This window comes from Xiphophorus couchianus, chromosome 6, assembly GCF_001444195.1.
Source record: "Xiphophorus couchianus chromosome 6, X_couchianus-1.0, whole genome shotgun sequence".
NCBI lineage: Eukaryota > Metazoa > Chordata > Actinopteri > Cyprinodontiformes > Poeciliidae > Xiphophorus > Xiphophorus couchianus.
Window position 1 is genome coordinate 27,407,116 of NC_040233.1, and position 26,976 is coordinate 27,434,091.

Sequence of the window (26,976 nt, forward strand, 5' to 3'; positions counted from 1 at the left end):
CACCCCTGCTGGACTGGAGTGGAACCGCAACGTGGTAAAAAAATAAAATAAAATAAATAAATAAATAAATAAAAAATAAAAAAAATTGATTAATGGAGCAGATATTAACCAAGAATAGTTTCTACAGTAAGTTATTTCCAGCTGTTTCAGTGCTTGTTTCTGAGTCTTACTATCCTCATATGTGTTACATTCTAATAATACTTGTGGGGACGTGAGTCAGTGTTTATTTCCACCTTTAATTCTTCAAGGATATCTGTCACTTGTTTTTGAACTAATGTTTCTACAACTGTACTACATTTACCTAGCTTTAAAGCTACATTAAAATATTATTCACATTGCACATATCTTAGAACAGACACAGAAAGGCAAATTTTAATTTACGTTGTTTTATTTTGGTAGAAATGATAATGCCACTTTGTAATGAGTGAAAAATAATTTCTGGATTTGTGTTTAGACCTCTTCTTTACTCTATATGTAAGACTGCAAATGTTCTCCCTCTGAGAAATGTTTTTATTAATAATTTGGTATATAGACAATTAATTCAAAATGGTCAGACTTAATTTTACTATTTAAAACATTATGCTGTATTATGGCAAACCATGTTACTGTATTTTTACAATGAAGCTTTGTCAACCAGAGCTATTGATAATTTCTTATAAGTTTCTTTATAGTGCCTATCAGCTCTGCTGAAGCTATTTTATTGCACTTTATATCTTTGTTTTATGTTTGATTTTGTCTTTATATATTTTTTGATATTTGATATAAATCCATATAACTGCTTCATCACAATTCCTCATGTTGGAACATTTTTTTGTATTTCCTTGCAATACTGACTTGATGTTCTTTTTTATGACAAAGACAGATGGCTGTTGAAGATTTTATTATCAATCCAAATAAAAAACAACTTTTAAATTTGACTTTATATTTATAGACACAAAACACAACCACAGAAATAACTAATTCGGAATTGTATTTACAGTGATTAAAACACATATTCCTTCCCTATAACTAATAATAATAAATCAATATTAAACAACCCTAGATTCAATGCCATGTAAAACCGCAATCGTCCTGTAGGGGGCAGCATCCCATCACTAACAGAGCTAACCAGTGAAGACATGTGACAGTTTCCCCCCCCCCTGAAGTTTCTCCTTTAAAAAATCAACAAGACATGAAATCAGCTTAGATCCCCAGAGACTATATTGTCTCATGTCTGTCAGGACTCAACAAAATATATCAAAACAAAATCTTAATCTAAAAACATTTTTCACTTTTTCAATCAGAGGAATAATTTGTCATTTTATTACTGAGTTCACAGTTTTTGCCACTAAAAGCAACAAGGAGTGAAAGATAGCAAATAGTCTTGTGTTAATCAGCTGTTTTAGAGATGTATGTAGAAAAAATAACAAATTCAACAGAACCAAATTCAAAGACATCAGGTTTGAAGACACACAAGTCCTGATAATCTCTGACTATTGATGTCTGATTAGTTTAGACACAAAACAAAAACAATCAAGAAAATCTGTTAGAGAATTAAAAATCTGCTTGAAACTCACAGAATTTTTTGGATTCTGTCTATTTGGGTTCACAGAGCTCTGCATAACATGCAAAACCAATCCAGAGCCCAGCATGTAGCGGCTCAGTGAATGTGGTCTGGACTCTGTGGATCAGAGTCATGGTGTCAGAGACACTGTAGAAGGACAGAATACCTGCTCTGTGATCCAGGAACACTCCGAGTCTGGAGGAACGAGGACCTGAGATGGATTTCCAAATGTTGTTGTGACCAAATTTAAAATTGTGTAAACAACAATCTAATGCCCATGATTTGTCATTAGCTCCAAATAAACTTTTATTACTTCTTCCTGCTCTGATCATACTGTTGTAAGCGACTGCTACATAAATTCTCCCTTTCCTCTCCACCTCCCAGTAACAACATCCAGTCAGACTTTCTCTACTCAGGACTTGTCGCCATTGAGTGAATCTTTCTGGGTGACTAGGAAGAAACTGAGGTTCACCCATCCTTTTCACCTTTCTGTCCCCTTGTGATAGTGCCAGCCACGAATTTGCAGTGTTTGGATTTAGTGTGAGGTCACATGAAAGTCTTAAAAATCCAGCTCTGCTTTTTGGTTCTCGTTCTGACAGTGAAACATCCACCTCAGTGAGACTCAGTGAGCTTCCTCTCCATGGGTCTCTCAGAATGTCCTGTAGTTCAACTTGGAGCTCTGACACAGATGCTATGACATCCTCAAAGTATCTTAGAGGATGAATATTGATGCTGGATGAGTTTGTAGACTCACTAAATACTGAAACGGAACTGTAACCGCTGAGAAACCGATTGTGATCCTCTATCTTTGAGAGCTGCTTCAGCTCAGCGTCTTTCCTCTTCAGCTCAGTGATCTCCTGCTCCAGCTTCTCCTGAAGATCTTTGACTTGACTCACTTCAGTTTCCTGCTGGGATCTGATCTGCTGCTTCACATCAGAGCTTCTTTTCTGGAGGAGATAGATCAGCTCAGTGAAGATCTTCTCACTGTCCTCCACTGCTTTATCAGCAGAGTGATTGATGGCCTCCACCTCCTGTTGAAGCAGCTTCATGTCTTTCTCTTTTTCCTGGAGCACTTGTTGGATTTTCTTTTGTTTCTCCTCCAGCTCTCTTTGCCTCTCAGTCCTTTCTGCTGCAACTGACACTGTGTCATGACCTTTATGTTCCTCTATTAAACACAAACTACAGATACACTTCTGATCAGTGCGGCAGAACATTTTCTTCACCTCATTATGACGAGAGCAGATGTTCTCCTGGAGGTTCTTGGACGGCTCCACCAGCTTGTGTTTCTTTAAAGGAGCCACATCATAATGAGGCTGAAGGTGTTTCTCACAGTAAGAGGCCAGACAGACTAAACAGGACTTGATGGCTTTCAGTTTTGTTCCAGTGCAGAAATCACAGGCCACATCTTTAGGTCCAGCACAGCGGTGATCAGCAGGGGTAGCTTGGGGTCCGGTCTTCTTCAGGTCCTCCACTACAGTTGCAAACACAATGTTTTTCTTCAAAGCAGGCCTTGGTGTGAATGTCTCCCTGCACTGAGGGCAGCTATATATTCTCTTCTGATCCTCCACATTCCAGTGTCTTTTAATACAGTTCATACAGTAGCTGTGTCCACAGGGAATCGTCACCGGATCCTTCAGTAGATCCAGACAGATAGAACAGGAGAAAGTTTCTCGGTCCAGCTTATTCTGCTCCATTTCTGCTCTCAGTCACAGTGACTGTGTGAGTTTGACTTCCAGAAAATGTGCTCTGAGCATTTATTCCTTCAGAAGAATGTAGACTCTCAAGTCTTACACTAATTTGCATAATGATAACACCCACCTTCAACCGTCAAGTCTAAAGGAAGAATGTGGATAGACTGGAGCAACTGCGAGGAAGTGGTTAAACAGAGACACGTTTTTCAATAATGTTTGTTTTTACCAGACCCACTGACGGTCTTGCCCATTTGAGATGCGACCCCACAGACTACATTAAATAAACAGCAAAATATCATTTGATATTTAAAAGTTAAAGATATGACTGACACTGCATTCTGACCCATGATTTGGTTGTTCATTCTTTCTTCTCGAGAAAAATTAGTCATTGTTAATGATTTCATCACTATGCATGATATCAACAACAGAAACATGGTTTGACATCTTTCAGTTCAGTTTCTGTGCTCACCACGGTACTGAGACAGCCCGTGTCAAAGTGTTTAATGAGATCCACATAAATACAAACTGTGAAAGACCCACAGTGATGGTATTGTTGAACCTCAGTTCAGCAAATGAAACTGTTGTCCATGACATTATTAAAGTGACTGGAGAGTTGAGTTGTACAGTACTTGACAGGTGTAAGTCTTACCTAAAAGACAGGGATTCTTTGTGTTAGCAGGTAGCTTTTTATCAGAGTGTAAAGATAAGACATGTGGACCTTGGTAAGCTGGGATTGGAGGCACTGAACCTCCAGGTTTCAAAACAAGACCTGAGACTGCTGGATCCGTTTTCTGCCTTGCATTGAACGAAGATAACATTTTGGGATTTCATTGAATTGACAAACTATGTTGAACAAACTGACTTGACTGACTGATGTTATGGATTCTGTGTTTTCCTCTATCTCTTTTATCTACTGACTCGTACACTGCTGCTGCTAACATAACCACATCACATAAGACTTGCGACAGTCACACATAAAGAAACTGAAACTGATTGACTACCCTTTAGGAAGGAGTGTCAGGATCTGTGTTTTTCTGTGTGTTTATTTTGAGTTTTCTGTGAATCTGTGTCTCCGTGTTGTCCTGTCTCCCTTTGATTAGTCCCCAGGTGTTTCTCGTTCCCTGATTACCTCTTGTGTATTTAGTGTCACCTGTGTCTCTGTGTCTTTGTCGGGTCCTTGTCGATATTTGCCGCTCTTGGCGTTTGTTCGTTCCGTGTGCCCAGTCTGTTTTCTCGTCCCTCGTTTACCGGTTCCTACCAGCGTCGAGCCCTGGCTTCAGCTCGGCCGTGCTGCCTGGCTTTGGGACCGTTTTTGGACTGTGTTTATTTCATGGATTATTATTAAACCGCCATATCTCATCTCATCCTGAGCCTGCTGCGTTTTCCTCACCACCATACACCACCATTTCATGACAAGGAGAGGAGAACAATAAATGCTAAACTTGGATACTTTTTACTGTAGAAGTGCACAATAATTTTTATCATATGTATTCTTTTAATTTTACAAAATTAGACTAGTTGCAACTACAACATTGGTCTGAAATCCAAACTTACTTGCCCACCTAGTATTTGTGAGGTACAGCTTAGGTTACACAAAGTGGCGAGCCAGCCAGGAGGATTCACTACACCAAAAATATTCAGTGTCCTCACGCACCAAAACCATAACCATTAAAATTATATATAGTAAAATCACAGTCCAGTATGAACATGTATTTTTAAAGACCAAGGATTGCATTGAAAGATTTCGCCAGTGGCACATTGACAAAATAAACACTTTACAATGCAAAAGACAAAACATTACTTCAAAGAAGTAATGTCTCATCAATTTTTGACTGATTAACCCATTCAATCTTCATTCTTAATCTATTTATCTGTTCCCACATTGATCACTTAATAATTTGGAGTAGCAAAATGGCAAACCGGGAGCATGTTGCCACTCACAAAATGGAATACTTTTGTTTTGCTTTTTATCGCCCCGCAAGGGGTCTTTTTGTGGGCTCTAGTGTCCCTTTTTATAAAATAGGCTGACACGAAAGGGGGAAAGACATGCGGTAAACGTCGTCGGGTCCGGGAGTCAAACCCGCGACAGCCGCGTCGAGGCTATGTTGCCTCTGAATGTGAGTCGCGCTAACCCCTCCGCCACCACGGCATGCCCCTTGTTTTGCTTTTTAATCAATTTCCTTGAAGCTTGGAACACCGTAAGTAACAATATTAGCTGTTTATGAATGTCATTAACCTGCTGCGGTGGACTATGCTGTTGATGAAAAGCCATGTTTAAAATATTTAGCATTTAGAGCTACCTGTATCTTTAGCTTGAATAAATGTGAGGATTTAGGTTTCTGTATTGTTTTTTGGTTTATCTAGTCCCCGTGGCTGTCTTGCCCTTGATTGTTCCCAGCTGTATTTTGTGTTCCCTGATTACTCTCTGTGTATTTAACCTCACCTGTGTCCCCTGCTCCCTGTCGAATCCTTGTCGTGTGTCTACTGTGGTATCATTGTTCATCGCTGACTTGTTCAAGTGCTACCAGTGCCTGAGTTCCTAGCCTCACTGCTCACCTGTGCTGCCTGGATTTCTGTTCACTCTTTGTGTTCATCATTAAAACTATCACTTTTCATCACAGCCTGTGTTCAACTGTGTCCATCCTCACCACAAAGCCTACAACTCATGACAATAAAACTTTTCTAAATGGAGAAAGCACATGTCACATAATTAAATATGACCTTTTTATCAAGCCTATCAGTACAACTATCAGTAGTGTTGTATTGATAGCTTATTTATAGGCTACCAATACAACAGTGTAGCAATAGTCTATGCCACAGGTGTCAAACTCCAGTCCTCAAGGGCCGCTGTCCTGCAGTTTTTAGATGTGCCACAGGTACAAAACACTGAAATGAAATGGCTTAATTACTTCCTCTTTGTGTAGATCAGTTCTCCAGAGCCTTGCTAATGACCTAATTATTCTATTCAGGTGTGGTGCAGCAGAGGCACATCTAAAAGTTGCAGGACACCGGCCCTTGAGGACTGGAGTTTGACACCCCTGGTCTATGCTATCGATACACTGTTGATAGCAGAGGCTCTGTGCCCTGTTTGTACCCAAGGACAGGCAAGCTTGTGCTACCACACTGTTGATGATCAAATTGGTATCAGCTGTGCTGCCTGGCCCGTGGCCAGACTTGGTGAAGCTGGGTTTCTCAGGTCTGGAACAACCATCAGCTATTATGCTTCTCCCTCAGTGTGGTTTCAACAGCAGCCTCGGAGAACCTGTAATTATAAGGTTCTTTCTGCAGAATTCGGAGCAAACCATGATCAAGGTATATTCCTTTGATCGAACAGTGCAATACAGTCGCCTGCATAGTTTTGATGTCCAAAGGTCCTGCAGTTCCAGAAACAACCTTCCTCCACCAGCAAAGAAAGAGGTTTGCACACGGTCTCTCCTATGTTACCCTCCTGGGTGGCACACAGACAAACAGCTCAGGACTGAGATTCAATTTAAGACTGAGGAACTCTAAGGATCAAAATAAAAATATAAACACTGATTCATCCAAAACAACTTTTAATGGACTGATGGACACAACCTATTTATCTAAGACTTTTCACACAGGAGAATGAGACCATGACTCAACATTTTCATCAAGACAACAGATCAGGATTGTTTTCCAGAGACATTGTTCAGTTTGTTAAAACAAAGCTGGAAAACTTCACCTTCACTAAAGTAACATCCACTGAAGGCAAGTCCAGCTTTTTCCTTTGACTTAATCTATTTCTAACTCTTTCCAGATTATAACACAATACTTGTTTGTATGTCCATGTCAGACTTCTCAGAACCTTATTTTTTCTACATAGTAAGACTTTACTGCATGGTTTACACATTAACACTAACGTAACCAACTTTCTGAGATTTCCTGGGCCACAAACCAAGACCCACATCCTGCAGAGCGTTGCTAAACTGCTGCATTGCCTTCTGATAGCGCCCAGCAGCCATCTTGGATGCCTGATAAGTCGCTGTGGTGGCACCAGGACCCGAAACAGGAGTGTTTAGCTGTAAAAGAAGAAGAAGTAGCTTACTAAGGCCCTTTAATATTACTGAGTAACTGAGAAGTTCACTGTCCTTATAAATTTGAAGAGAGACATCTAGTCAGTCATGTTGTGCCCTTGAATGTTGACAGTGGCAGCATTAGAACGTCTTCGGGTTTGAAGATGGCAGATTCTGCTGTTCAACTGATCAACCCAAAAGGTAAGGAAAGTATTTTAAGACAAAATAGATTTTGTATTTTCATTTAATGGTGGCTTTAACCTGGCTCTTGAATTGGAAGAGACGACTTATATCTTCTTGAAGAAATAAAGTATAGATGGCTTATCATGAGCTTCTCTGAGTCGGACAAGTTCTAGTCTGTACTTTTCTTGTCTGCAGATCTTACAGACAAGTATTTGAACCTACTTAGACAATTTTACTGAGCTTAACAACAACAATCCAGAAAAGCTTCTTAGGGGCGATAATGGCGGTGGATCATACTTTATCTTTGCATGTAATTTTAACTGAAAGCAAGAGCTCTCTCCTCACTTTATTCCTTCAAAAAGAGCTTAGTTGTGCTCTTGACTCAACCAACTCAATCACAAATTTTAACTAAAATTTACAAGAGGTAAAGGAATCTTCAAGAGTTGAAGAGAAGAGTCTGGAAGAGTCTGAAACTCTTCTCTGATTTGGCAATCAGCCTTCACTGATTGCCAAAGCAGCAAAATGCCTGAAGGTATCACTTCCAGGAACAAACAAACCTGTTCATAAATTACCTACTGATGCATGAAATCTTGAGAGATCTTGTGCAACGCACCTGTAACTGCCAGAGAAAACAGCTGTTTTCCCAGAAGTAACAGGCTGTCAGGAGTCTAACTTCTTCTTTTATGCAACTCAAGACAAGTTTCTTTGTAAAGCACATTTCAGCAACATGGCAGTTTACATGGTAGAATAAATCTAACATTAAATGCTGCTTCTCCTTGCCCCCAATGCTGCTGAATTTCTCCACTGTGAGACAGTAACAAACCTTTCTATTTCTGACTTTTCTACTAAAAATCGTCAGCTGAGAGACAGGGTTGATTAGACACTAATTTCCTCCATAAAATCAGGACTTGTTACTGAAAACTATGTCTTTCAGTTCTTCCTTTCCCACGTTTATGAAAAAATATATAAAGTTTTAGGAAGTAAGAAGCAACATTTTAATGATTCAGTAGTTTATGCTGTTTGTTTGGGTTTACAGAACTCTGAATTAGATTTTAACCCAACCAGATGTGAGTGTTGTCTGTAACTTAGAAGATACCTGCTCTGTGACCCAGGTGCACTCTGACCCTGAAGGTTGGGATAATGTTGTGGCCAAATTTAAAACTATTTTAGTGACAATCGTTTTTGTTATTATGACCAAATTTACAATCAATTCCACTTCCGGCTTTGCTGACACTGTTGAACGTGACTGTGTGACTCTCAGGTTGTCGTGTATTTTCTCTCTTTGACCTCTGACACAGCTGCTGCTGTCAGTTACAGTCAATGCGGGACTTTCTACTAATCAACAAACTGATCTCTGTCCAACGAGTCACAAAGAATGCAACCAGTCGGGTCTTGTAGTCACGAAATGCTTTTCAACTCTCACCTTTTATTTGTCAATCTGAACAATAAGAAACAAGGAAACGCTTTTAAACACCGGATGCTCCACATTTTAGAAAGAACTAAGACAGAAACTTGAAACTTTATTAATTTTTTTTATTCTCAGACTGAAGAGTTCATAATTACTAAGTAATTCACTATTTGTTTTATTTAGTCTTTATCTTGAGCATCAGATAAATGTTCATTCAGTGAAACTGCAGTAGTTTCTGTTATCACCTTGTTTTCCAGCCTCAGCCAGCAGCTGAACAGGAAGCGTCTGCATATTCGTGACGCCCTCCCTGAATCTTTGCTCCTCCCTGTAAAGCTGCTGATCTCCTCCAGAGTTTGTTCACCGAAACTCCAGTTCACACAAACATCGCCTGCTCTTCCAGCTGGGCGGACCTCTCTGCTGCTCAAACCTTCAAGACAGAAGAAAAAATATTACGTCACAGTTCTTTTGAAAATTTAAGAAACCAAAGGAAATAGTCACACACTTTTCATGCTGTAATGTTTTTTATGTGAAACATATATGGCTCATAAGATGGGTTACTGGAGATGATTTTTAAAAAAAAAACAGATGCATAATTTTTATTTATTTGTTTGTTTTTGTATTCCATAAGATTCCTATTTAATTTGATCTCAGGTCTAAGAAAATATTGCTCCTTTGGATGAGAAAATGTGAAATTACGACTTTCTATCTCTTAAATGTGATGTTAAATCTCATATTTATGAATGCAAATCTCATATATATGACTTTATGAGTTTCCATCTCATTGAAAGTTGAATTTATGACTTCTTGTTGGACTTTTATTTTTTAATTTATGGCAGAAATGGGTTTCCATATTTAAATTCACATTGAAACACAAACGTTTTGGCTTCATATACTTGCTTTTACATTTATGTGTGTGGCTGTCTTGTAGCATTACAATGGTGTTGCAGTTCTATTGCCGAAACTTGTCACGGTTCCAGAACGTGTCATTTTTAGGGAATTACCCTTACAAAAAAATCCCAAGAAATTCACATGCAGTCTAATCTCCTTCCAACGAATCACAAAGAATGCAACCTGTTGGGTCCTGTAGTCATGAGATGCTTTTCAACTTTCACCTTTTATCTCTCAATCTGAACTATAAGTAACAAGGTAATAAATTCACATGTAGTGGAAACATCCATCCATCCATCCATTTTCTGTTCACCCTTGTCCCTAAAGGGGTCGGGAGGGTTGCTGGTGCCCATCTCCAGCTACGTTCCGGGCGAGAGGCGGGGTTCACCCTGGACAGGTCGCCAGTCCGTCGCAGGGCAACACAGAGACATACAGGACAAACAACCATGCACACACACACTCACACCCAGGGAGAATTTAGAGAAACCAATTGACCTGACAGTCATGTTTTTGGACTGTGGGAGGAAGCCGGAGTACCCGGAGAGAACCCACGCATGCACAGGGAGAACATGGAAACTCCATGCAGAAAGACCCCGGCCGGGAATCGAACCCAGGACCTTCTTGCTGCAAGGCAACAGTGCTACCAACTGCGCCACTGCGCAGCCTAGTGGAAACATGTGAATGTTTAATTTCGGTTGTAAAAATGGCCGTTGGTTTCAGGTGAACCTACAGCCGAGGAGCAGCTGCTGTCGTCTGTAGAGGGACGGCAGGTGCTTGACCCGAGCCAGACGGCGGGTCACGGCTCTGCCCAGGTGACCCGTGTGGCTCAGCCTGCCCACTGTCAGGCTGTGCAGGTAAATCGGCTCCACCAGTTGAGAAAGGAGCGCCCCCTGGAGGCCAGCCACACTCCATCTATCAAAACAGTTTTTATTTTATTTTACTGGACATTTAGGTGCAATAGAATATTGAAATACACAATGAATATAATTACTTTGCAATTTTGTCTGTGCAGGACATGCTGGCCATGCAGACATGTTGACCCAGTGACACTCCGGTCAATTTCTGATTGGTTCTGGTTGAGACGAGAGGCAGAGTCCCCTCGCCACCATTCACCTTCATCCTGAGGTGGCAGCGAAACCTCCTGCTGGGATCTGACAGAGAAGAAAACCAGTTCAGACCAAAATGGTCTCATCCACTGCTAACATTTCTTCAACGTTCTCCTCACTTAAAGGAAAACTGCAAACAGCTGAAACACTGACTAGAAACCCACCTGTTTAGATTTGCTCTTGAACCATAATAAATGAAACCAACATGATGACTTTGTATTCTTGTGTTTTTATCATGTGAAGCACTTTGGACTGCCTTGTTGCTGAAATGTTCTAGACAAATAAACTTGACTTGTTCCTTTTCTTAATGGGTTTTATGGGATTTCTCACATGCGGGTGCGGTTTCGTACGGGCAGTTGAGTCGAGCGTCTCCACACGGCGACAAGCTGACGTACATGTGGAATCGGATTCCTTCCCGCAGTCGGAAACGGTGAGTCGAGTCTTTATCTGGAACAAATATCGACGGGTCCTGCCCCTCCGTTCGCTGCTCACTTCAGGGACAAAATACTAAAAGATATTTTATTCTTTTACGTTTTACAGCCTAAAACCAAATTTAAGTGGTGAAAGATTAGACCTGTGTAGAGCTGCTGGAAGATATATGATGTGTGTTGATGAATTTTATGATGCACTCAACAAAATGTTATGTTTATTTCTCAAATTGGTGACTGTGTGATGCTTTTATTTCTATTTTTATGATGTAAAGCACTTTGAACTGCCTTGTTGCAGAAATGTGCTACACAAATGTGCTACACTGATTTTTGGTAAAATAGGTAAGGTAATTTTTATATACTGTATATATAACATTTTCAGCAACAAGGCATTTCAAAGTGATTTACATGAGCTAGAAGGAAATACAAACAAAACAGTACACCAAAGGAAAGAGCAAAAAGAGAAAAAAAAAAAAAAAAAAGTAGCCATAAAACTAAATGTTGATTCTCCATGTTTGATTCTGTGAAGTAAATGGTGCTAAATGTTGATCTAAAGTATAAAAACTAAATGTTCCTGTTATGGAAGTAGTTTTGGTGGATCCTAAGTTTGTTCTAATTCCTGTTCTGGGTTTCTGAGTAATTATAAGCACTCCATAATTTATAAGATAGAAGTAGTTTCTCTGGAAAAACTAATACGAGTTTCTCTGCATAATAATCTAAAGCATTATGTTGGTCTGTGAGTACTCCACAATTTCTAAAAGTAGTAAAATAAACTAGACAGACAAGACAAGAAATTAATTCAAATAATACAGATTTGCTAAATTTTTATCATATTAACTTTTTTGATGCTCAAATCCAAAACCTTTGATCATCTCCATGTTTGATAAAGTTGAGCTGACAGGAAGAAAACAGATTTTACCAAAGCAGCAGCTCCAGCTGAGAGTAGAAGAACCGAACCAGCGCCCGTCTGCTGAGAACCTCGGCGTGGCAATCTCTCAGAGTCCATCCGTCTTCATTCAGTCTGTCCGAGTCCAAACACTTTGTCCCCGTGGCCAGAGACACAACCTGGGCTGATCCGAGGTCAAATTCTGAGAATAAAAGAGGAAAATGAGATAAAATCAGGGGTGAATATGCAGGTGATGGGCTGACAGAGTGTTAAATTTGACAGGAAGGTGGACTGAGCTAAACTCTGGATGAAAAACTGTCAGATGCTACAAAACACATGACTGGGGAAGATGGGCAAAACTTTTTATAATGGGCCAGTCAAAGTCCAGGCCTACTTACAAAAGATCTGTGGAAAAACTTGAAAACTGATGTTCACTGATGCTCTGCATCCAATCTGACTGACCGTAAGTTTAGATCTCTTTCTGTGAAGCTGGCGCCGATATAAATACTCGTCATTTAAAGATTTGTATTAGCAAAAATATAATGACAAAGAACTCTATTTAGGTGGGAAGATGGAAAGTATTACGTCTTCAGTTGTTTTGTAATATTAATGGCAATCATTTTAAATACTTAAATACCTGATCTGTCTTAAAATTTCATTTGGCAGATTTGAAGTGAGTCACAGTTGAAAACCATGAATTGAAAGATGATAATGTCAGAAAAAAAGTCAACTGCTGTAGAAAAACAGAAATGATCAAAGGTTAGAGAGGCAAAGAAAAACCAAAACTGATAAAATCAGATGAAAAAGAGCAACTGCAGATGAGTTTTTGACACGTAGAGCATCTGACGACACCTACAGGGCAGAGCAACCTACTGCAAAAGAAAAAAACAAAATCCAAATACTGAGAATCAAAGAGAAACATGGAGGCCAAGACAACCTGAAGCTAAAAGCTAAAGATAAATTTTGAAAAATTATTCTGTTAATTTAATGTGAGAGATTCTGCAGGATCAGGTTTCAGATTCCTGGGTTTGTTTTCTCTCACCTCGGGTCATTACGATGCCGGCCAGCACCTTGTAACGGCCGTGAGAGGAAGAGGAGCAGCCGTCACTGAGCTGGGAGTATTTCTCTCTCACTAGGCGGTAGATTGATTCTGCAAAAAACTGCAGAAGAAGAAATGTTACAGCTGACAGAAGAGCATGCACAAAAAACATGTTCTTGTCTTCTTGAGGTCAAATATGTATTTATTATAATCCGACCACCGGAATCTCTGTAAATTGAGAAACTTATCAAACTTTATTTATTATCTTTTAATGATGCCTGCCTCATTTTGGAAACACAAAAATAATGTTAGATCTGAATGTACCAGTGGTGTGAATACTTAAATCTTTAACTGTACAATTTTAACAAAATACGTAAGAGAAGCAACTGAGGCTGCCAATAAATCTGGGAAGGGTTGAAAGGTCATTTCTAAATAATTTGCCATTCATCGTTTTACAGGGAAAAAGTTCATTCATAAACTGAAAACGTTTGTGCAAAAACACTAAATCTTACCAAGTATTTTATTTAGTTTCTAGATATCTTATTACATTCTAAATAAGAGAAAATTAACTTATACATAACTTTTGAGAAAGAAACAGGAGCTTGTCTTAAGGCAGTAATTCCTTAATGTTTATAAAAAAAAGTGCTCAAGACATTTTTTGCTATTATAAGTGTAATAATCTACCAGTGAAACATTTTTCATCTTGATTAAGGAATTATTGACTATATCTTTTTGAAAAGCTGTTAGTGAGTTTCTCCTATTCCAAGTTTACTAAGCTATTTGCAGAAGAAACTAAACCAAACATACTTGGTAAGATTTGGTATTTTTGCAGCGTGATTATAAATAAAACAATATTTTCTCTGATTCTCAGTGTTTTCTGTCAGATAAACAATTATCTGATGATCATTTTGCCCTTCACACCATCTTCCTGCTCCACAGGCGTCTCCTTGGTCTGCTGCTGCTGCTGCTCCATCCCTAATGCGCTGCAGTAACGTTCATTAATGCGTCGCGCTGCCTGACGGACACTGAAGCAGGGAATAAACAGACTCAGGACGCTCTGACAAAGCTTGCAGCTTTTTTAAGTTTTCTGATTTACACCATTAAATTTAGACCACTCTATCTCTTTCAGCCTGTAATAAACTTTCTATATATTTTTGATTTCAAGTATTAGATCTGTACAGACACAGGATATTTTAAAATCACTATTGAAGACTCACTTTTATCAACTGGCTTTATACATGTTACAGTTGTTTGTTTGTTTGTTTCTGTTGTTTTATTGCCTTTTTAAAAAAATTTTTAGATTTGGTTGTGCCACTGTTATGTATTTTTCCTGTTTGCATTTATTTTGTGAAGCACTTTGTGCAGTTCGAGCCGTTGGAAATGAGCAATATAAATAAATTTGATGGTGTGCAAAAGACTCACATTAACACGTTATGCAACATGTAACTAGTTACATTTACTCAATTACATTAACCTGAATAACTTTGATGAAAAACATACTTTTAGCAGTATTTATACCATGCTATACTTTTTACTTTTACTTGAGTAACTTTATTATAAAATATTGCTACTTTTACTTGAGCAAAATTTCTGGATTTTCTACCCACTGAATGAAAATCAAACATGTTTTAACCAAAAATTCAGCAGACCTAAACACACACCTGCAGTTTCTGTTAAAGTTTCATAAGATTTCTGTTGATTTGGAAAAATTTTATTTTGCCTGATTTTGTAATTTTTTGATACTTAATATCTGAATTATTGTAAACCAGAATTTCCACTTAACTTTATATTTTGGTCCATCTGATGATGTAATTTTAAAATACTGAATAACTGAGAAGTTGATCGATTACTCCTACTTGAGTAGACTTTTGTACCAAATATTTTTTTACTCTTTTTTGCGTAATTTCTTGGATAACTACTCTTTACTTTTACTGGAGTAAAGATATGTTGAAGTCTTGCTGCTCTTGCTTGAGGACAGTTTTTACACCCACCTCTGCATCACACCAGTTATGAACATGAATTTTCACGAACGTCGTCATGAAGTGTCATTTGTTTCTTTCAATGCAACTTTGCATTAAAAGTGTGCTTAATCTTCCATAAGACACTTAGTGAAAACTGACTCTTTCATGTTTATGTCAGTGTTATGCACGCTCCTTCAAACAAACGGTTACCAATTTCACATTGACTTTTGACATTGTTTTGCACATTTGAGCCACATCCCACCTCAGCCTCTGGGAATCAACATGAGAATAGGGACATTTCGGCTCATAATGAAGCTGTTTAGATGCTGCAGAGGTGCAGACATGACACCGTCCACCATCCTCAGGGCCAGACTGAGGAGGGCGTGCCATGCACCTCAGACTCATCTAACTGGACAGTTTAGGAAAGTGGAAAACGTTGAAGAGACGAAGGTCAAACTCACATCAGGGCATGAAGTTGATTCTGTGCTTCAAGGTGAGTAAAATGTGTCTGTAATGCTTTACACTGCAAAAACACAAAATCTGAACCAAGTATTTTTGTCTATCTTACTAAACCTGACATAAGATAAAACTAACTTACATGTAACTTTTCATCAACATATAGGAGCTTTTTTTTAAAGTCAGTGATATCTTAATATTGATGAAAAAGTTCTAGTTCCTTTGGCAGATTATTTAACTTATAGCAAGATATTTTCCCCATGTTATAAATGAAATAATCTTCCAATGGAACTAATAGTTTTTCATCAATTTAACAATTATTTTCTGTAATTGTAAGTTAGTTTTGTCTTATTTCTACTGTACTAAGATATTTGCACTAGAAACTAGACCAAAAATACTTGGTAAGATTTTGTGTTTTTGCAGTGTAGCAGGGCTTCATCAAAATTTCATATTCTTCATGGTTGTTTATAAAGTCTGAGAAACATTTAATGTCTTTTTAAATCACCCTGAGGTTGCTTCTACAACCTTACTACTTTTAATTGTTTTTTAAGAAATAAATCTTTGGAATTTCATAAACCATATTTTAAGCAAAAAAGTCCAAACCCAAATAAATGCAAATAGGAAATAAAGAAGTTGCTATTTCAATTTATGGATGCAAACTCGGCTAAAAACCCACCTGTTTGGAATTGTATTTGAAACGTAATCAATTACAAATTTATTGATGGAACTTGTCGTGTTTTGATTATTGATTCTATGTTGCTTTGTGTTTCTGTGTTTGATATGATGTAAAGCGCTTTGAAATGCCTTGCTGCTGAAATGTGCTACACAAATAAAATTTGATTGTTTGATTGATAAATTGATCTTTAATCTTGAGCAAAATAAAACACAGCACCGAATAGAATAAATGGTAAACTCACCAATCAGCTGTCATGATTGGGGACAACTGATCCCCAAGAGGTTGCAAGAGGACAACCTATTTTTGTCCTCTTGCAAAAATAGGTTGAAATTCCTAAATTTATGTTTTTAACTGTCTGTATAAACATACTCTGGCTCCTTCCTGGTGACAGATTAGATTTATTAACAAATACTTTGCATTTTACTAGCAAAAGAAACCTAAATTCAGATGTGCCTACCTGAGGTAGCTGACATTCGGTCCTGCCTGCAGGCAGGGTGATCAGTTTCCTCTCTGGCTTCAGGTTTATGCTGTAAAGAGCCTGAAGGGCTGCAGCCGCCGCCTGAATCTTGGCCTGATTTTTACTGTGAGCGCAACCTTCAAACACCTTCCCTTCCAGTCTGACCACCATGATGAAGTTCCTCACTGGCGTACCGTGGACTCTCTCCACCTGACACAGGTATCTGAGTCCCGGTCGCAGCTCGTTGAGGATCGCCACCGGATTCAGCTGCCCTTTTGGACTTGCTGAGGAAACTAAGCCCAGGGTGAAATTATGAGTTTTTCTGTTCTTGTTGACGTTGGGAAACATTTCAGTCTTTGTCGTCTTGTTGTGCAGGAAATTACAGTTTTCAAGCAGCGACGGTTCGAACTCTGCTAGGAAAGAATCTGCAGTGAAATCAAAGTTCTCCGTGACGGTGTGAGTCTGAGAGAAGATCGGGAACTGGATGAAGGACTGCAGAGCCAGCTCAGCTGCTCTCATCTTTGCCTGCTTTTTTGAAGCTCCCTGACCCTCAAAGTGGAAACCGTCAACCTCCACTCCCACAGAGAACACCGGGGCGTGCAGAGGGCCGCTTTTAGACTCGACCTGATACTGCAAGCCGGGTCGTAACTGGTTGAGCTGCACCACTGCGTTCCTCTGAGACTCTGTCCAGGCTGATGTTTTACAACATGGCTGCTTCTGGAAACACCACCGACCTTTCCCAAACAGAAACGATGGATTTCTCTGCTCATGTTTGGAGGAAACAGCACAAACTGCTGATGGCTGATATCTGCTGAAAAAGTCACGAATCCCAATCACTTCTCTATTCTCTTTCACCTCTAAACTGGTCTCCCCTGTTGTGAAATAAAAACACAGAGCATCAATATATTATTAGGTATTTTTCAGTTTATATTTCGAAAACATTTATCTGTGTAAAATGTGAATTTTCATCTGAGAAAAAGGAAAAACTCACTTGATTTTTCAGCAGCTCTGGCTGGATTTGCAGCAGTTTCACAGAATTTTGAGGGTCTGTTGAGGGTTGATACCAAATCACTCCACCCTGAATCAGAAAAACAAAAACATGACAGTTTTTAAAAGTAAATTTGGATTTTCCCCAGTGAACTGGAGGCATTTATGGCTACACCAGTAATAAATACATTATTTTAAGGCTTATTGTGTATCTTTACCTGTGGCTGCATTAAGCATGAAGGTACTGAACATCTAACTTTAAAAACTTTGCATGAATTAAATTGATTATTTTTTTATTGTTGTCAATCAACATTGTTAAGTCAGGATTTGTACAGAATCTTTCCTCTTGTATCATCATCCTAAATCTTATTTTTCTATTTTACAACTGAGCTAGAGAGAAAAACCCTGCAAACACAACTTCCTTTATAAATCACTAAACCAGTGACCCAATTTGGTCCAGATTAGATTTGTCTCCTGCCCAGACACAGTCTGATATTTCTGCTTGTTGAAGGAAATTATTCTCTGACTCCTGGAAAGAGTTTGTATGACATTGAGGTTATTTGGTTGCTGTCCTTTGGTGTGAGAGAGTGCAGGGTTGATTTTCCTGTTAGACTCTGTGTTGTCGATTCATTCAGCAACTTTTAAATGAGCCACTGATCCAAGAAAATGAATCAAACTGACTAATCACTTCCTCGGTTGGCTGTGAAGTCCTCCAGAGTCCTGTTACTGATCTCATTATTTCACTCAGATGTGTTGATGCAGAGATGCGTCTCAAAGTTTCAGGCTTGAAGTTGAAGACTGTTTGGCTTAATTTTCCCAGTTTATTTTGCCACACATTCATATTTTGTGCCTTGACTACATTACTTAACACCCAGCTGTGATGGCCGAGCGGTTAAGGCGTTGGATTAGAAATCCAATGGGGTTTCGTGCGTAGGTTCGAATCCTGCTCACAGCGATTTTAGACTACAGGCTGCAACACACCTGATGCTGTTTAACAGATCGAGAGAGAGCATCTGAGATCTTGTGGTTTAGTTCAAGATTGCCTTTATTTTTCCAATGACTTGTTACATCCATTTTAGACTACAGGTTCCAACACACCTGAATTTTTTTTAACAACTAATGAATTGAGAGCATCTCAGATCTCTTGGTGTAGTTCAAAGTTGCCATCATTACGCCAGTGACTTATCACATTCATCTTTTGCTCCTAATATTACCTATTAGAATATCCAGCTGTGATGGCCAAGTGGTTGAATTAGAAATCCAATGGGGTTTCCCTGCGTAGGTTCGAATCCTGCTCACAGCGATTTTAGACTCCAGGGTTTGGTTGATGAAAAGCTGCAGAAAAACCATGGTTTATTTCAGATTTCAGGTTCAGTAATCCGTTCACTTGTTGCTTCTTGATTACATGTCAAGGCATCCAGCTGTGATGGCTGAGCGGTTAAGGCGTTGGATTAGAAATCCAATGGGGTTTCCCGCGTAGGTTCGAATCCTGCTCTCAGTGATTTTAGACTACAGGATCCAACACACCTGAATTTATTTAGCTACTAATCAAGGGAGAGCATCCAACAGCTCTGAAGATCTCCTGATTTTGTTTCTTACTTCAGTGACCTTTTACATCCATGTTCTGATCGTTCGCTACATATCACAATATCCAGCTGTGATGGCCGAGCAGTTAAGGCGTTGGATTTGAAATCCAATGGGGTTTCCCCGCGCAGGTTCAAATCCTGCTCACAGCGATTTTAGACTACAGCTTCCAACACACCTGAATTTTTTTAACAACTAATGAATTGAGAGCATCTCAGATCTCTTGGTGTAGTTCAAAGCTGCCTTCATTACGCCAGTGACTTATCACATTCATCTTTTGCTCCTAATATTACCTATTAGAATATCCAGCTGTGATGGCCGAGTGGTTAAAACGTCGGATTAGAAATCCAAAGGGGTTTCCCCGCGTAGGTTCGAATCCTGCTCACAGTGATTTTAGACTACAGGGTCCCCCACACCTGCAGCCGTTGATCAGATTAAGGGAGAGCATCTGAGATCTCCTGGTTTATTTCAAGATTGTGTTTATTACTCCAATGACTTGTTACATCCATCTTTTGCTCCTTGGTTACATAATAGAATATCCAGCTGTGATGGCCGAGTGGTTAAGGCGTTGGATTAGAAATCCAATGGGGTTTCCCGCGTAGGTTCGAATCCTGCTCACAGCGATTTTAGAGTCCAGGGTCCACCACGCCTGAAGCTGTTGATCAGATTAAGGGAGAGCATCTGAGATCTTGTGGTTTAGTTCAAGATTGCCTTTATTATTCCAATGACTTGTTACATCCATCTTTTGCTCCTTGGTTGCATAACAGAATATCCAGCTGTGATGGCCGAGCGGTTAAGGCGTTAGATTTGAAATCCAATGGGGTTTCCCCACGTAGGTTCAAATCCTGCTCACAGCGATTTTATACAACAAGTTCCAACACACCTGAAGATGTTAACAGATAAAGGGAGAGTATCTGAGATCTCCCGATTCAGGTCAAATTTGTTTTTTTTATGTCACTGACTTGTTACATCCACGTTCTGATCGTCGGCAACATTTGGCAATGTCTTGCTGTGATTGCCGAGAGGTTAAGGCGTTGGATTCGAAATCCAATGGGGTTTCCCGCGTAGGTTCGAATCCTGCTTACAGCGATTTTAGACTACAGGTCCACCATATCTGAATTTATTTAGCTACTAATCAAGGGAGAGCATCCAACAGCTCTGAAGATCTCCTGATTTTGTTTCTTACTTCAGTGACCTTTTACCTCCATGTTCTGATCGTTCGCTACATATCACAATATCCAGCTGTGATGGCCGAGCGGTTAAGGCGTTGGATTAGAAATCCAATGGGGATTCCCCGCGTAGGTTCAAATCCTGCTCACAGTGATTTTAGACTCCAGGGTCCCCCACACCTGAAGCCGTTGATCAGATTAAGGGAGAGCATCTGAGATCTCCTGGTTTAGTTCAAGATTGTGTTTATTACTCCAATGACTTGTTACATCTATCTTTTGCTCCTTGGTTGCATAATAGAATATCCAGCTGTGATGGCCGAGTGGTTAAGTCGTTGTATTAGAAATCCAATGGGGTATCCCCGCGTAGGCTCGAATCCTACTCACAGAGATTTTAGACTACAGGGTCCACCATATCTGAGCTATTTGTTTGGTTGATGAAAAGCTGCAGAAAAACCATGGTTCATTTCAGATTTCAGGTTCAGTAGTACGTTCACTTGTTGCTTCTTGATAACATGTCCAGGCATCCAGCTGTGATGGCCGAGAGGTTAAGGCGTTGGATTAGAAATCCAATGGGGTTTCCCGCGTAGGTTCGTATCCTGCTCACAGCGATTTTATACAACAAGTTCCAACACACCTGAAGCTGTTAACAGATCAAGGGAGAGTATCTGAGATCTCCCGATTCAGGTCAAATTTGTTTTTATTATGTCACTGACTTGTTACATCCACGTTCTGATCGTTGGCAACGTTTGGCAATGTCTTGCTGTGATGGCCGAGAGGTTAAGGCGTTGGATTTGAAATCCAATGGGGTTTCCCACGTAGGTTCGAATCCTGCTTACAGCGATTTTAGACTACAGGGTCCTCCATATCTGAACTATTTGTTTGGTTGATGAAAAGCTGCAGAAAAACCATGGTTTATTTCAGATTTCAGGTTCAGTAATACGTTCACTTGTTGCTCCTTGATTACATGTCAAGGGATCCAGCTGTGATGGCTGAGAGGTTAAGGCGTTGGATTTGAAATCCAATGGAGTTTCCCCGCGTAGGTTCAAATCCTGCTCACAGCGATTTTATACTACAGGGTCCAACAAACTTGATGCTGTTTAACAGATCGAGGGAGAGCATCTGAGATCTCCATATGTAGTTTAGGTTTGTCTTTAATACTTGAGTGACTGTTCACATCCACATTCTGATCGTTCGCTACATATCACAATATCCAGCTGTGATGGCCGAGCGGTTAAGGCGTTGGATTTGAAATCCAATGGGGTTTCCCCGCGCAGGTTCAAATCCTGCTCACAGCGATTTTAGACTACAGCTTCCAACACACCTGAATTTTTTTAACAATTTTTTTAACAATTAATTAGCTACTAATCAAGGGAGAGCATCCAACAGCTCTGAAGATCTCCTGATTTTGTTTCTTACTTCAGTGACCTTTTACATCCATGTTCTGATCGTTCGCTACATATCACAATATCCAGCTGTGATGGCCGAGCGGTTAAGGCGTTGGATTAGAAATCCAATGGGGATTCCCGCGTAGGTTCGAATCCTGCTCACAGCGATTTTAGAGTCCAGGGTCCACCACACCTGAAGCTGTTGATCAGATTAAGGGAGAGCATCTGAGATCTTGTGGTTTAGTTCAAGATTGCCTTTATTATTCCAATGACTTGTTACATCCATCTTTTGCTCCTTGGTTGCATAATAGAATATCCAGCTGTGATGGCCGAGTGGTTAAGTCGTTGGATTAGAAATCCAATGGGGTATCCCCGCGTAGGCTCGAATCCTACTCACAGAGATTTTAGACTCCAGGGTCCGCCATATCTGAGCTATTTGTTTGGTTGATGAAAAGCTGCAGAAAAACCATGGTTTATTTCAGATTTCAGGTTCAGTAGTACGTTCACTTGTTGCTTCTTGATAACATGTCAAGGCATCCAGCTGTGATGGCCGAGAGGTTAAGGCGTTGGATTAGAAATCCAATGGGGTTTCCCGCGTAGGTTCGAATCCTGCTCACAGCGATTTTATACAACAAGTTCCAACACACCTGAAGCTGTTAACAGATAAAGGGAGAGTATCTGAGATCTCCCGATTCAGGTCAAATTTGTTTTTATGTCACTGACTTGTTACATCCAAGTTCTGATCGTTGGCAACGTTTGGCAATGTCTTGCTGTGATGGCCGAGAGGTTAAGGCGTTGGATTTGAAATCCAATGGGGTTTCCCACGTAGGTTCGAATCCTGCTTACAGCAATTTTAGACTACAGGGTCCTCCATATCTGAACTATTTATTTGGTTGATGAAAAGCTGCAGAAAAACCATGGTTTATTTCAGATTTCAGGTTCAGTAATACGTTCACTTGTTGCTCCTTGATTACATGTCAAGGGATCCAGCTGTGATGGCCGAGAGGTTAAGGCGTTGGATTTGAAATCCAATGGGGTTTCCCCGCGTAGGTTCAAATCCTGCTCACAGCGATTTTATACTACAGGGTCCAACAAACTTGATGCTGTTTAACAGATCGAGGGAGAGCATCTGAGATCTCCATATGTAGTTTAGGTTTGTCTTTAATACTTCAGTGACTGTGCACATCCACATTCTGATCGTTCGCTACATATCACAATATCCAGCTGTGATGGCCGAGCGGTTAAGGCGTTGGATTTGAAATCCAATGGGGTTTCCCCGCGCAGGTTCAAATCCTGCTCAAAGCGATTTTAGACTACAGCTTCCAACACACCTGAATTTTTTTAACAACTAATGAATTGAGAGCATCTCAGATCTCTTGGTGTAGTTCAAAGTTGCCTTCATTACGCCAGTGACTTATCACATTCATCTTTTGCTCCTAATATTACCTATTAGAATATCCAGCTGTGATGGCCGAGTGGTTAAGGCGTTGGATTAGAAATCTAATGGGGTTTCCCGCGTAGGTTCGAATCCTGCTCACAGCGATTTTAGAGTCCAGGGTCCACCACGCCTGAAGCTGTTGATCAGATTAAGGAAGAGCATTTGAGATCTTTTGGTTTAGTTCAAGATTACCTTTATTATTCCAATGACTTGTTACATCCATCTTTTGCTCCTTGGTTGCATAACAAAATATCCAGCTGTGATGGCCGAGTGGTTAAGGCGTTAGATTTGAAATCCAACGGGGTTTCCCCACGTAGGTTCAAATCCTGCTCACAGCGATTTTATACAACAAGTTCCAACACACCTGAAGCTGTTAACAGATAAAGGGAGAGTATCTGAGATCTCCCGATTCAGGTCAAATTTGTTTTTATTATGTCACTGACTTGTTACATCCACGTTCTGATCGTTGGCAACATTTGGAAATGTCTTGCTGTGATGGCCGAGAGGTTAAGGCTTTGGATTCGAAATCCAATGGGGTTTCCCGCGTAGGTTCGAATCCTGCTCACAGCGATTTTAGACTACAGGGTCCACCATATCTGAACTATTTGTTTGGTTGATGAAAAGCTGCAGAAAAACCATGCTTTATTTCAGATTTCAGGTTCAGTAATACGTTCACTTGTTGCTCCTTGATTACATGTCAAGGCATCCAGCTGTGATGGCCGAGAGGTTAAGGCGTTGGATTTGAAATCCAATGGGGTTTCCCCGCGTAGGTTCAAATCCTGCTCACAGCGATTTTATACTACAGGGTCCAACAAACTTGATGCTGTTTAACAGATCGAGGGAGAGCATCTGAGATCTCCTTATGTAGTTTAGGTTTGTCTTTAATACTTCAGTGACTGTTCACATCCACATTCTGATCGTTCGCTACATATCACAATATCCAGCTGTGATGGCCGAGCAGTTAAGGCGTTGGATTTGAAATCCAATGGGGTTTCCCCGCGCAGGTTCAAATCCTGCTCACAGCGATTTTAGACTACAGGTTCCAACACACCTGAATTTTTTTAACAACTAATGAATTGAGAGCATCTCCGATCTCTTGGTGTAGTTCAAAGTTGCCTTCATTACGCCAGTGACTTATCACATTCATCTTTTGCTCCTAATATTACCTATTAGAATATCCAGCTGTGATGGCCGAGTGGTTAAGTCGTTGGATTAGAAATCCAATGGGGTTTCCCGCGTAGGTTCGAATCCTGCTCAGAGCGATTTTAGACTCCAGGGTCCCACACACCTGAATTTATTTAGCTACTAATCAAGGGAGAGCATCCAACAGCTCTGAAGATCTCCTGATTTTGTTTCTTACTTTAGTGACCTTTTACATCCATGTTCTGATCGTTCGCTACATATCACAATATCCAGCTGTGATGGCCGAGAGGTTAAGGCGTTGGATTAGAAATCTAATGGGGTTTCCCGCGTAGGTTCTAATCCTCCTCACAGCGATTTTAGACTCCAGGGTCCACCACACCTGAAGCTGTTGATCAGATTAAGGGAGAGCATCTGAGATCTTGTGGTTTAGTTCAAGATTGCCTTTAGTATTCCAATGACTTGTTACATCCATCTTTTGGTCCTTGGTTGCATAATAGAATATCCAGCTGTGATGGCCGAGTGGTTAAGTCGTTGGATTAGAAATCCAATGGGGTATCCCCGCGTAGGCTCGAATCCTACTCACAGAGATTTTAGACTCCAGGGTCCACCATATCTGAGCTATTTGTTTGGTTGATGAAAAGCTGCAGAAAAACCATGGTTTATTTCAGATTTCAGGTTCAGTAGTACGTTCACTTGTTGCTTCTTGATAACATGTCAAGGCATCCAGCTGTGATGGCCGAGAGGTTAAGGCGTTGGATTAGAAATCCAATGGGGTTTCCCGCGTAGGTTCGAATCCTGCTCACAGCGATTTTATACAACAAGTTCCAACACACCTGAAGCTGTTAACAGATAAAGGGAGAGTATCTGAGATCTCCCGATTCAGGTCAAATTTGTTTTTATGTCACTGACTTGTTACATCCAAGTTCTGATCGTTGGCAACGTTTGGCAATGTCTTGCTGTGATGGCCGAGAGGTTAAGGCGTTGGATTTGAAATCCAATGGGGTTTCCCACGTAGGTTCGAATCCTGCTTACAGCAATTTTAGACTACAGGGTCCTCCATATCTGAACTATTTGTTTGGTTGATGAAAAGCTGCAGAAAAACCATGGTTTATTTCAGATTTCAGGTTCAGTAATACGTTCACTTGTTGCTCCTTGATTACATGTCAAGGGATCCAGCTGTGATGGCCGAGAGGTTAAGGCGTTGGATTTGAAATCCAATGGGGTTTCCCCGCGTAGGTTCAAATCCTGCTCACAGCGTTTTTATACTACAGGGTCCAACAAACTTGATGCTGTTTAACAGATCGAGGGAGAGCATCTGAGATCTCCATATGTAGTTTAGGTTTGTCTTTAATACTTCAGTGACTGTGCACATCCACATTCTGATCGTTCGCTACATATCACAATATCCAGCTGTGATGGCCGAGCGGTTAAGGCGTTGGATTTGAAATCCAATGGGGTTTCCCCGCGCAGGTTCAAATCCTGCTCAAAGCGATTTTAGACTACAGCTTCCAACACACCTGAATTTTTTAACAACTAATGAATTGAGAGCATCTCAGATCTCTTGGTGTAGTTCAAAGTTGCCTTCATTACGCCAGTGACTTATCACATTCATCTTTTGCTCCTAATATTACCTATTAGAATATCCAGCTGTGATGGCCGAGTGGTTAAGGCGTTGGATTAGAAATCTAATGGGGTTTCCCGCGTAGGTTCGAATCCTGCTCACAGCGATTTTAGAGTCCAGGGTCCACCACGCCTGAAGCTGTTGATCAGATTAAGGAAGAGCATTTGAGATCTTTTGGTTTAGTTCAAGATTACCTTTATTATTCCAATGACTTGTTACATCCATCTTTTGCTCCTTGGTTGCATAACAAAATATCCAGCTGTGATGGCCGAGTGGTTAAGGCGTTAGATTTGAAATCCAACGGGGTTTCCCCACGTAGGTTCAAATCCTGCTCACAGCGATTTTATACAACAAGTTCCAACACACCTGAAGCTGTTAACAGATAAAGGGAGAGTATCTGAGATCTCCCGATTCAGGTCAAATTTGTTTTTATTATGTCACTGACTTGTTACATCCACGTTCTGATCGTTGGCAACATTTGGAAATGTCTTGCTGTGATGGCCGAGAGGTTAAGGCTTTGGATTCGAAATCCAATGGGGTTTCCCGCGTAGGTTCGAATCCTGCTCACAGCGATTTTAGACTACAGGGTCCACCATATCTGAACTATTTGTTTGGTTGATGAAAAGCTGCAGAAAAACCATGCTTTATTTCAGATTTCAGGTTCAGTAATACGTTCACTTGTTGCTCCTTGATTACATGTCAAGGCATCCAGCTGTGATGGCCGAGAGGTTAAGGCGTTGGATTTGAAATCCAATGGGGTTTCCCCGCGTAGGTTCGAATCCTGCTCAGAGCGATTTTAGACTCCAGGGTCCCACACACCTGAATTTATTTAGCTACTAATCAAGGGAGAGCATCCAACAGCTCTGAAGATCTCCTGATTTTGTTTCTTACTT

At 40.2% G+C, this 26,976-nt stretch overlaps 4 protein-coding genes, 1 long non-coding RNA gene and 35 other non-coding genes across 41 annotated transcripts; 36 read left to right on the forward strand and 4 right to left on the reverse strand.

Annotated features, from left to right (window-relative positions):
* Nucleotides 1-909: 909 nt before the first annotated feature.
* LOC114146278 (tripartite motif-containing protein 16-like) lies at nt 910-3,274 on the reverse strand. Of its 2 annotated transcripts, XM_028020224.1 has the most exons (2): nt 2,778-3,274; nt 910-2,696 (listed from the first exon to the last, which is right to left on the reverse strand). In XM_028020224.1, the coding sequence occupies exons 1-2, from the start codon at nt 3,235-3,237 to the stop codon at nt 1,576-1,578; spliced, it is 1,581 nt and encodes a 526-aa protein (XP_027876025.1). In that variant the 5' UTR covers nt 3,238-3,274; the 3' UTR covers nt 910-1,575. The 2 variants fall into 2 exon arrangements, with proteins under 2 accessions (XP_027876025.1, XP_027876024.1); XM_028020223.1 differs by having other exon boundaries at nt 910-3,274.
* A 3,815-nt stretch (nt 3,275-7,089) lies between these two features.
* On the reverse strand, nt 7,090-10,895 carry LOC114146338 (double-stranded RNA-specific editase B2-like). The gene is made up of 4 exons (XM_028020312.1): nt 10,739-10,895; nt 10,478-10,659; nt 9,105-9,286; nt 7,090-7,274 (listed from the first exon to the last, which is right to left on the reverse strand). Exons 1-4 carry the CDS (start codon nt 10,864-10,866, stop codon nt 7,098-7,100), a joined length of 669 nt encoding a protein of 222 aa, XP_027876113.1. The 5' UTR covers nt 10,867-10,895; the 3' UTR covers nt 7,090-7,097.
* LOC114146356 (uncharacterized) lies at nt 7,270-9,341 on the forward strand. The gene is made up of 2 exons (XR_003595880.1): nt 7,270-7,469; nt 9,117-9,341. It is a non-coding gene; the product is annotated as an uncharacterized LOC114146356 (long non-coding RNA).
* Nucleotides 10,896-11,148: 253 nt separating the features above from the next.
* Nucleotides 11,149-14,179, reverse strand: LOC114146394 (double-stranded RNA-specific editase B2-like). Its single transcript, XM_028020382.1, has 4 exons — nt 14,126-14,179; nt 13,210-13,327; nt 12,201-12,369; nt 11,149-11,344 (listed from the first exon to the last, which is right to left on the reverse strand). The coding sequence occupies exons 1-4, from the start codon at nt 14,177-14,179 to the stop codon at nt 11,158-11,160; spliced, it is 528 nt and encodes a 175-aa protein (XP_027876183.1). The 3' UTR covers nt 11,149-11,157.
* A 1,251-nt stretch (nt 14,180-15,430) lies between these two features.
* LOC114146395 (double-stranded RNA-specific editase B2-like) lies at nt 15,431-17,830 on the reverse strand. The gene is made up of 3 exons (XM_028020383.1): nt 17,748-17,830; nt 16,737-17,628; nt 15,431-15,539 (listed from the first exon to the last, which is right to left on the reverse strand). The coding sequence occupies exons 2-3, from the start codon at nt 17,273-17,275 to the stop codon at nt 15,431-15,433; spliced, it is 648 nt and encodes a 215-aa protein (XP_027876184.1). The 5' UTR covers nt 17,276-17,628; nt 17,748-17,830.
* A 787-nt stretch (nt 17,831-18,617) lies between these two features.
* trnas-aga (transfer RNA serine (anticodon AGA)) lies at nt 18,618-18,698 on the forward strand. Its single transcript has one exon. It is a non-coding gene; the product is annotated as a tRNA-Ser (tRNA).
* A 465-nt stretch (nt 18,699-19,163) lies between these two features.
* Nucleotides 19,164-19,244, forward strand: trnas-aga (transfer RNA serine (anticodon AGA)). The gene has a single exon. It is a non-coding gene; the product is annotated as a tRNA-Ser (tRNA).
* Nucleotides 19,245-19,397: 153 nt separating this feature from the next.
* Nucleotides 19,398-19,479, forward strand: trnas-uga (transfer RNA serine (anticodon UGA)). The gene has a single exon. It is a non-coding gene; the product is annotated as a tRNA-Ser (tRNA).
* Nucleotides 19,480-19,635: 156 nt separating this feature from the next.
* trnas-aga (transfer RNA serine (anticodon AGA)) lies at nt 19,636-19,717 on the forward strand. The gene has a single exon. It is a non-coding gene; the product is annotated as a tRNA-Ser (tRNA).
* Nucleotides 19,718-19,869: 152 nt separating this feature from the next.
* Nucleotides 19,870-19,950, forward strand: trnas-aga (transfer RNA serine (anticodon AGA)). Its single transcript has one exon. It is a non-coding gene; the product is annotated as a tRNA-Ser (tRNA).
* Nucleotides 19,951-20,102: 152 nt separating this feature from the next.
* trnas-uga (transfer RNA serine (anticodon UGA)) lies at nt 20,103-20,184 on the forward strand. The gene has a single exon. It is a non-coding gene; the product is annotated as a tRNA-Ser (tRNA).
* Nucleotides 20,185-20,335: 151 nt separating this feature from the next.
* Nucleotides 20,336-20,416, forward strand: trnas-cga (transfer RNA serine (anticodon CGA)). The gene has a single exon. It is a non-coding gene; the product is annotated as a tRNA-Ser (tRNA).
* Nucleotides 20,417-20,568: 152 nt separating this feature from the next.
* On the forward strand, nt 20,569-20,650 carry trnas-aga (transfer RNA serine (anticodon AGA)). Its single transcript has one exon. It is a non-coding gene; the product is annotated as a tRNA-Ser (tRNA).
* A 152-nt stretch (nt 20,651-20,802) lies between these two features.
* Nucleotides 20,803-20,884, forward strand: trnas-aga (transfer RNA serine (anticodon AGA)). The gene has a single exon. It is a non-coding gene; the product is annotated as a tRNA-Ser (tRNA).
* A 139-nt stretch (nt 20,885-21,023) lies between these two features.
* Nucleotides 21,024-21,104, forward strand: trnas-aga (transfer RNA serine (anticodon AGA)). The gene has a single exon. It is a non-coding gene; the product is annotated as a tRNA-Ser (tRNA).
* Nucleotides 21,105-21,255: 151 nt separating this feature from the next.
* On the forward strand, nt 21,256-21,336 carry trnas-uga (transfer RNA serine (anticodon UGA)). The gene has a single exon. It is a non-coding gene; the product is annotated as a tRNA-Ser (tRNA).
* A 139-nt stretch (nt 21,337-21,475) lies between these two features.
* On the forward strand, nt 21,476-21,557 carry trnas-uga (transfer RNA serine (anticodon UGA)). The gene has a single exon. It is a non-coding gene; the product is annotated as a tRNA-Ser (tRNA).
* A 152-nt stretch (nt 21,558-21,709) lies between these two features.
* trnas-uga (transfer RNA serine (anticodon UGA)) lies at nt 21,710-21,791 on the forward strand. Its single transcript has one exon. It is a non-coding gene; the product is annotated as a tRNA-Ser (tRNA).
* A 176-nt stretch (nt 21,792-21,967) lies between these two features.
* On the forward strand, nt 21,968-22,048 carry trnas-aga (transfer RNA serine (anticodon AGA)). Its single transcript has one exon. It is a non-coding gene; the product is annotated as a tRNA-Ser (tRNA).
* Nucleotides 22,049-22,200: 152 nt separating this feature from the next.
* trnas-aga (transfer RNA serine (anticodon AGA)) lies at nt 22,201-22,282 on the forward strand. The gene has a single exon. It is a non-coding gene; the product is annotated as a tRNA-Ser (tRNA).
* Nucleotides 22,283-22,421: 139 nt separating this feature from the next.
* Nucleotides 22,422-22,502, forward strand: trnas-aga (transfer RNA serine (anticodon AGA)). Its single transcript has one exon. It is a non-coding gene; the product is annotated as a tRNA-Ser (tRNA).
* A 148-nt stretch (nt 22,503-22,650) lies between these two features.
* On the forward strand, nt 22,651-22,731 carry trnas-uga (transfer RNA serine (anticodon UGA)). Its single transcript has one exon. It is a non-coding gene; the product is annotated as a tRNA-Ser (tRNA).
* Nucleotides 22,732-22,870: 139 nt separating this feature from the next.
* On the forward strand, nt 22,871-22,952 carry trnas-uga (transfer RNA serine (anticodon UGA)). The gene has a single exon. It is a non-coding gene; the product is annotated as a tRNA-Ser (tRNA).
* Nucleotides 22,953-23,104: 152 nt separating this feature from the next.
* trnas-uga (transfer RNA serine (anticodon UGA)) lies at nt 23,105-23,186 on the forward strand. Its single transcript has one exon. It is a non-coding gene; the product is annotated as a tRNA-Ser (tRNA).
* Nucleotides 23,187-23,342: 156 nt separating this feature from the next.
* Nucleotides 23,343-23,423, forward strand: trnas-aga (transfer RNA serine (anticodon AGA)). The gene has a single exon. It is a non-coding gene; the product is annotated as a tRNA-Ser (tRNA).
* Nucleotides 23,424-23,575: 152 nt separating this feature from the next.
* Nucleotides 23,576-23,657, forward strand: trnas-uga (transfer RNA serine (anticodon UGA)). The gene has a single exon. It is a non-coding gene; the product is annotated as a tRNA-Ser (tRNA).
* A 151-nt stretch (nt 23,658-23,808) lies between these two features.
* trnas-cga (transfer RNA serine (anticodon CGA)) lies at nt 23,809-23,889 on the forward strand. The gene has a single exon. It is a non-coding gene; the product is annotated as a tRNA-Ser (tRNA).
* A 139-nt stretch (nt 23,890-24,028) lies between these two features.
* On the forward strand, nt 24,029-24,110 carry trnas-uga (transfer RNA serine (anticodon UGA)). Its single transcript has one exon. It is a non-coding gene; the product is annotated as a tRNA-Ser (tRNA).
* A 152-nt stretch (nt 24,111-24,262) lies between these two features.
* trnas-uga (transfer RNA serine (anticodon UGA)) lies at nt 24,263-24,344 on the forward strand. The gene has a single exon. It is a non-coding gene; the product is annotated as a tRNA-Ser (tRNA).
* A 156-nt stretch (nt 24,345-24,500) lies between these two features.
* On the forward strand, nt 24,501-24,581 carry trnas-aga (transfer RNA serine (anticodon AGA)). The gene has a single exon. It is a non-coding gene; the product is annotated as a tRNA-Ser (tRNA).
* A 153-nt stretch (nt 24,582-24,734) lies between these two features.
* Nucleotides 24,735-24,815, forward strand: trnas-aga (transfer RNA serine (anticodon AGA)). Its single transcript has one exon. It is a non-coding gene; the product is annotated as a tRNA-Ser (tRNA).
* A 152-nt stretch (nt 24,816-24,967) lies between these two features.
* On the forward strand, nt 24,968-25,049 carry trnas-aga (transfer RNA serine (anticodon AGA)). Its single transcript has one exon. It is a non-coding gene; the product is annotated as a tRNA-Ser (tRNA).
* A 139-nt stretch (nt 25,050-25,188) lies between these two features.
* trnas-aga (transfer RNA serine (anticodon AGA)) lies at nt 25,189-25,269 on the forward strand. Its single transcript has one exon. It is a non-coding gene; the product is annotated as a tRNA-Ser (tRNA).
* A 148-nt stretch (nt 25,270-25,417) lies between these two features.
* On the forward strand, nt 25,418-25,498 carry trnas-uga (transfer RNA serine (anticodon UGA)). Its single transcript has one exon. It is a non-coding gene; the product is annotated as a tRNA-Ser (tRNA).
* A 139-nt stretch (nt 25,499-25,637) lies between these two features.
* trnas-uga (transfer RNA serine (anticodon UGA)) lies at nt 25,638-25,719 on the forward strand. The gene has a single exon. It is a non-coding gene; the product is annotated as a tRNA-Ser (tRNA).
* Nucleotides 25,720-25,871: 152 nt separating this feature from the next.
* trnas-uga (transfer RNA serine (anticodon UGA)) lies at nt 25,872-25,953 on the forward strand. The gene has a single exon. It is a non-coding gene; the product is annotated as a tRNA-Ser (tRNA).
* A 155-nt stretch (nt 25,954-26,108) lies between these two features.
* Nucleotides 26,109-26,189, forward strand: trnas-aga (transfer RNA serine (anticodon AGA)). Its single transcript has one exon. It is a non-coding gene; the product is annotated as a tRNA-Ser (tRNA).
* A 152-nt stretch (nt 26,190-26,341) lies between these two features.
* Nucleotides 26,342-26,423, forward strand: trnas-uga (transfer RNA serine (anticodon UGA)). The gene has a single exon. It is a non-coding gene; the product is annotated as a tRNA-Ser (tRNA).
* A 151-nt stretch (nt 26,424-26,574) lies between these two features.
* On the forward strand, nt 26,575-26,655 carry trnas-cga (transfer RNA serine (anticodon CGA)). Its single transcript has one exon. It is a non-coding gene; the product is annotated as a tRNA-Ser (tRNA).
* A 139-nt stretch (nt 26,656-26,794) lies between these two features.
* trnas-uga (transfer RNA serine (anticodon UGA)) lies at nt 26,795-26,876 on the forward strand. The gene has a single exon. It is a non-coding gene; the product is annotated as a tRNA-Ser (tRNA).
* The last annotated feature ends 100 nt before the right edge of the window (nt 26,877-26,976 follow it).